This window comes from Phanerochaete carnosa (genome assembly GCF_000300595.1).
Source record: "Phanerochaete carnosa HHB-10118-sp unplaced genomic scaffold PHACAscaffold_163, whole genome shotgun sequence".
In the NCBI taxonomy this organism is placed as follows: domain Eukaryota; kingdom Fungi; phylum Basidiomycota; class Agaricomycetes; order Polyporales; family Phanerochaetaceae; genus Phanerochaete; species Phanerochaete carnosa.
The window spans coordinates 1-6,171 of record NW_006767790.1 but is presented as its reverse complement, the minus strand read 5'-3'; the positions used below and the strand labels follow the sequence as shown (position 1 = coordinate 6,171).

The 6,171-nt window shown below is 53.4% G+C and overlaps 2 protein-coding genes across 2 annotated transcripts; both read right to left on the bottom strand.

The window, feature by feature from the left end:
* Positions 1-366: 366 nt before the first annotated feature.
* Positions 367-1,750, bottom strand: PHACADRAFT_202207 (uncharacterized protein; the record flags this gene model as incomplete). The annotated part of the gene is made up of 5 exons (XM_007402447.1): positions 367-623; positions 675-794; positions 847-1,016; positions 1,070-1,410; positions 1,463-1,750. The coding sequence occupies 5 exons, from the start codon at positions 1,748-1,750 to the stop codon at positions 367-369; spliced, it is 1,176 nt and encodes a 391-aa protein (XP_007402509.1).
* Positions 1,751-3,706: 1,956 nt separating this feature from the next.
* PHACADRAFT_265966 (uncharacterized protein) lies at positions 3,707-6,171 on the bottom strand (the record flags this gene model as incomplete). Its single annotated transcript, XM_007402446.1, has 16 exons — positions 3,707-3,865; positions 3,925-4,143; positions 4,199-4,236; positions 4,287-4,372; positions 4,468-4,618; positions 4,674-4,702; positions 4,753-4,843; positions 4,898-4,930; positions 4,981-5,218; positions 5,268-5,368; positions 5,419-5,459; positions 5,579-5,663; positions 5,718-5,751; positions 5,814-5,872; positions 5,924-6,045; positions 6,106-6,171. Coding segments are annotated over 16 exons (1,466 nt in total), but the record flags the coding sequence as incomplete, so codon positions are not given.

Sequence of the window (6,171 nt, the reverse complement as noted above, 5' to 3'; positions counted from 1 at the left end):
AATATGCCCTGCTTATGCGACATACGTTCTCTGGGCTGTTTTCCCTACTCCTACGTGGGCTATGTGCCTGCCAGTGCCGTGGAAATGATGATGGATCACAATTACAGTGAGATTATTTTTCTTGAGACGTCCACCACTAAAGATCAAACGGCCCCTGCCATTCATGATCATCAGCTGCAGCAGATGCATAGCCCACAGAATTACTGAAGCGGCCTATAGTTCAAGCCGCGAGAAGTCGGGTACACACTTCCTACGCAAAGTTACACCGATACTGAGAATATATTGACATACACACGCAATAAATAATGGGCTTAATAGATACACTCGGTTCATCAGATCTGAACTCTCAATCGTTGATATCCGGATTTATAAATCACCCTTGTGCGTCTTTTCCACAAACACTGCGAGTGGGATTTCTTCTCCTTTGGATCCTCGTCCCGATTCCCAATCTTCATTCTTGCATACTGGCGAGAATACTTGTGGTTGAACGCTTGAGCTAATGGCAGGAGAGTTCAACGTCTCGTTGGTGCGCACGTTCGGATTCGGTCGCCATGAGCCTTGCAAAGGGTTGCTGGACGCTGCTGCATCCCGTTGCTGCTTGTAGCTCGAGCTCGAGCTCCACACTGTCGACTAGTGAGCCAGACGGCGGTAACGGTCTGCAAAAAAGAACTCACCTGTGGCAAATACTACGCCGATGATCGAAACGTAGTAATTGGTGAAAAGAAGGAATATAGTATTGACGATGTAGTTGGGATCAGTGTAAAGATCGATGATGAGAATAATATTGAAGATAACTGTAAGCAGACGTTAGCGAAGCTGCCGGCCAAAGAAAGGTTAGCCGCTTACCAGGGAAGACAAAGTTACCAAGTGCGATCCAAAATAAGAACTTAAGACGGGAGCTGAGCGAGTTCGACGAGGATTGCGCGAAACGGTTTTGGTCATTCGGGCGGCGCCCAGACATGGCGTTGAAGATCTGGCTGCGGTATAGCCTCAAGATGAAAAGAGCAGACAGGTAGCTACCGACAAAGCGTGAGCAATCAGTTCGACATGTTGGATAGAGAGAGCCCACAAGTTGTCAAATATTTGCAGGAACCACTCCACCTTGGTGTACGGTGAATGCCTGTAGTCCACGGTCTCGGCGGCTTGCAAGGCAGAGCCTGCGTGCTCTGTCTCCTTATCCCACGTATGGTAGTACGCAATCACACAGGATAGGCGGACGATCTTCACGGTGATCGGGAAAGCGAAGACCGCAGCCAGCTTCGCCTTGGGTGTCTGCGAAGGTGGAAAGACAACTAGGAGTCGGAGAGCAAGCACAAGGTCTGCAAACCATGGCGCAATACCAAAGACGACTGTGAATGCGGAGATGTCGACCGAGCTGACCGGTTTTGTGGTGCGCAAAATGCCTAAGAGCTTTCGAGACTGTAAGTCTTCGCGATCCAAAGCACGACCGAGGTACACTTACCACGATCTGATTATTCCAGATCGCTATGGTAATGCCGAATAGAATCATGATAACATTCATAATGAACACTGACTGACGTCGTGTAGTGGAGGTGGAAAAATAGAAGAGACAGATGAGAATAGGAACGAGCATCGACCCGAATATTGTCCCGATGAGCACGAAGCCGAGCGGTGTACGTATCCCATTGGCATACCCCTCCACGATGGATGCGATAATCTCAGGCGGGATTTGCGGAACTGCAGAAGCAGTCGCATTGCCTGCATCGCCGGCGGAGGCGGTAGCGTTCATAGCTGACATTGGCTGGGCCGACGGGAGAGCTAGGATGTTATGTGATGTGATGCGGTGAGCAGCGATGCCTATATACTAGTACCAATGTCATGATCATCGGAAAGGTGCTGTAGGAGACCAAGGTATTGCGTCGGTGCTTGTGGAGGCGTGCATCTGACTGAACAATCCCATTGAGTAAAACGAGACGTCGTGAAGTGACCGATTGTGGCTGAACTCTCCCACTGTGTACACTACAAAACCATTGTATGTCTCCGCCGCGATCCCACATCATAGAGCTGCACAAGCTTCAGGCACGTCTAGAGCTCCAAAACTCACAGACTTCAAGGCCTAATCAGCGATGATATCCCGGGCAAGGAGGTTCTGATGATGATCGCGCACTACATGCGGCATGCACTATCTGCGAAGCTGATGGCAACTATCCCGCAAATTTGTACCATGATGTGGTGGGCGAGTAGTCAGATGTCGGCAGGAGCTGTTGAAAAGACGCACCTCGGGCCAATGTAGCAGGGTTTCGATGGGTCGAAAGTTGAACTTGACGGCGAGACAGCGGAAACTTTGCTGAGAGGCGAGGTCAAAACGAGCTGCTAGAAATTGCGATATCCTCTTTAGGATCAGTCGGCAGGCAATAACGAGGAGGTCTTAGGCCAAGCCCGAAACTATGAGGCGAGATGGAGCCCATAACTACTGTTAAAACCATATGGTCATACTGTGGAGTCCCAGTCTAGACAAAGAAAATAATCCCTACCGGTACCACTTTCTGGACATTTCAAGTAATCCTGTGCGTCAAATAGTCTAAGATCATGGATGCAGATAGCTCGGGAACGGCCAGCACACCCAACTGCGAGCACCAATGTCTATCATGATGCACGATGCATGCGGTGGAGACGATACAAGGATATAGATGGACTGATTTAGATGCAGCTGTCCGCTGAATTGTGCAGGCCGTTCTGGATGCTCAACAATGTTGAGCGGCAGAGATTACGGAAAGAAAACAAAACAAGGGATGAACGGGGGCGGTGTGAATGCAGAATCCTTCGATTGTATCGAATGCCGAGCCCCCGGAGAAAGATGAACAAAGAGGGCACGAACGTAAAAGCCTCCTTCTTATCAAGCTGCAGGGATAATAATCGAGGAGCGCAGTAGCAACGCGGCAACGGGGACCTGGCTCTGCGAGCCCCGGCTGTCAGGGGCAGTCTGTAAGTGAGGAGGGGGGATGTCCGAGGAGAGACCTCCTGAGTCTTCTTGGACCAGTCCATGCGAAGGAAGCGGGAATGCAAGCCATTGTGGCGGGACTGTGCATGATCAGCGACATCGATCATGACGGAGGTCGGCCAATCTATTTGGTTCTCTGTTTACATTTTATCCCAGATAGGAAACATACTTGAAGTAGTAATTTCACAAGCCATCTGTAGCAACGCAGACGCCGCGCCGCAGTTGCCCTTCGAGCCGTAATGCACGGCTAGTAAGGCATGCCTCATGCAATATCGACCACTCCACGTGGCAAATAATGTCACGCTTTGGGACGCGGGGAAAGCGTGACGGAAGAAGAAAGATAGGGAAACTAGTAGTAGTCTCCCCAGTCTAACCTGTGTTGCTGTGCAGTCCCGGGCAGGGCACGAGGATACGTGTAAGTGCGGCTCGGCGGGCACTCGTCGATGAACATGCCGCACGACGCATCTTCTCGCAGGGCTGAGCCGGCAAGGGGGACGAGTGGCTCTCGTACGTGGCAGTAGGAGAGATGAAGGGTGGGCAGCGCAACGCGCAGGATCTGGCTTGCATCCTACCCGTTGCAAACCTTGCAGCAGAGCACGCACCAGCGCATACAGCTTCGCGCGCGCACGTGCTATTCTACATCGAGAGCAAGAGTGTCGCGCGGGCTCCGCAAGGTCGAGGCTAAACAGGCCACCTCACATACGGCCTCCGCGTACAAAGTCTTCAACGAATGTAATGCTCAGGCAGACCCTCTCCTTAAATACAGTAAAGACAGACAACACCATACGACAGCTTGTATGACAGACAGTGAGCTGACAACTCGGGCCGCATCACATGACAGCGACACCACCAAAGCCCTCCGCGAGCTTCGCCCTTTCTTTGACATTGTGGTTCCGGATGGCCCTGATGAAGCCGTCTCAGAAGATCCATGGGTCGTGGAAAGACAAGGTGACAAGACGTACAATGCGCACACGGCGCCCAGCGCCGAGCAGATGAGCGGGATGAGGAAGATGGCTGTGATAGCCCTGATCGATGCCTCACGGACATGTTCGCGGAGACCGTCGGGGAGCGTCGCGATGACGGTGACGCTCTGCTTGAGTGCGTCGACGAGCTCAGGCGTCAGGCCCTGGACGCGCGAGAGTTCGCTGCTGAGGCGGTTGTTGTAGATGGTGCCAGCGACACTGCCGGGGATTCGTGTCAGTGGCCATGCACGCGTGCAGTTAGCTTTGGGCGTACCTCAAGCCGATGAGTCCCCCAAAGTTCGAGATGAACATCTACGAGGTAAAGTTCATACCAAGACCTTCGGAGATTCGCAGCCGCTTACCAGAATAGCCGACGCCCGAGTGGTCTCCTCGACCTCGTCTGCCCACTCGGCCTGCACAGCGACGAAAGAGGACTGGTACGAACCGCCTGTTTACGTGTCAGTAGTCGCAGATAGTGCTTGCAACGGTGTAACATACCAAGACCTGCCTGCGAGTAGATGGTTAGTCTTTATTGCAGCTCACAAAAGAAGAAAATCTGGCGCACCCCCATAAGGATTTGAAAACCGATGAGCTTTGCGTTGGAAGTTGAGGCGTCGGACGTGAATATCAAAGCTGCGCCAGCAACGGTCAGCAACGGTGTGACGAGCATGATGTGCCAGTATCGGCCGGTAGCCTGGTAGTGAAGTCAGTCGGTTGAATGCACGACTATGTAGCAGACGAATGTATACCGTGGTAATATATGATGCGACACCGGAAGCTATATAGCATATCAGCACGTCACGACGTGGAGGCTGAAGGTGCACTCACAGACAACGAAGGAAAGCATCAGCGGAAGCAGGTTAATTCCCGATTGCTCGCTGCTTCTGCCGTTGACTTGGTACCACAGAGGGAGATAATACTGTCATACAACGGAACTAAGCGCTATTGTCTGCGTACTCCACATGCAACATACCACTGAGACGATGAGAGACGTCAGCAGCCAGAACTAAACCGCAGGGTCAGCTCAAACTCCAGGCTAGTGGAGTAGCTACGCACCGCTTCCAGTGAAGCACCACACTGCGTCCGCCTGTGGAAGATGGAGTACGGTACCAGCGCCTTCGAGCCACGAAGTCCTTCCCAAACGACAAACGCGACAATGGCCACGCCGGCTATGCACAGTGGCGCAATGACAGCCGGGCTTTTCCACGGCTTGACGGACCCGCCCCACTCAAGGCCGAGCAAGAGACACGCCGAAAATCCGAGACAGAGGACGGTACCGACCCAATCGAGTGCGCTGTGCGAACATGAGCTGGCGAGAACGCGGCGAGATGGCAAGGGCGTACTGGTTGAGACGGGAGAGGAGGCCGCGCCCGGCCAGCACCGAGTTGTGTGGCTTGCGGTATGGGAGCCAAAGGAGCATGATGACTACGCTCAGGCCGCCGATCTATGGGCAGTGGTGAGCACCGTCTGGAGATATTGCACGATGTGACGCACCGGGAGGTTAATGTAGAAGCACCACCTCCAAGATACATGATCTGTTTGGATTAGCAGATGCACGTCCCTTACAGAACATTTCCACCCACCGGTAAATGCTCCACCTACGTGCGCAAAAGTCAGAATGCGCTTCTCCTAGCGACAAGCTGCGGCCTCTTACCTAGCAGGGGGCCAATGATACTCGCTACCGCAAGCAACGCGCCGAACGCGCCGAACAGAGCTGGACGGTCCTCAAGCCGCGTGAACTAGCCGAAGCGCGCGTCAGAACCGCCAAAAAAAAGGTCGGCCAGGTTACGCACAGTCGCAATAGTCGCAACGGAGCAGATGGTGATGCTGCAACAGTCCAGTCAGTCATCAGTCGTTCCGAAGTCTAAGTTTGAGCGTCAAACACTGACCCAGCAGCGCCACATCCAGCCACTGCCCGGCCGAAGATCAGCACCCGCATCGACGGAGCCTAGACACAGTTCAGTACAAAGGCACCCATGAAGCGGCTGGCCTGGCTCACCGCCCCACATAACACAGACCCGAGCTCGAAGACAACGATGGAAATGACGTAGACGGTCTTGATGGGTATCGTGTCGACCAGTTGCCCGACGCAGAGCATGAGCCCTGCTTGGGTCAAGAAATCTGGCGTTTCGTTAGGACAGAGAGCGAAGGGTGAAGTCGCCGGGTGGGAGGGTGACTTACAAGCTGCGGCGACCCACGTGGCAAGATCGAGCGCGTTGAATACGGAGACGATGCGCGGCAATGCAG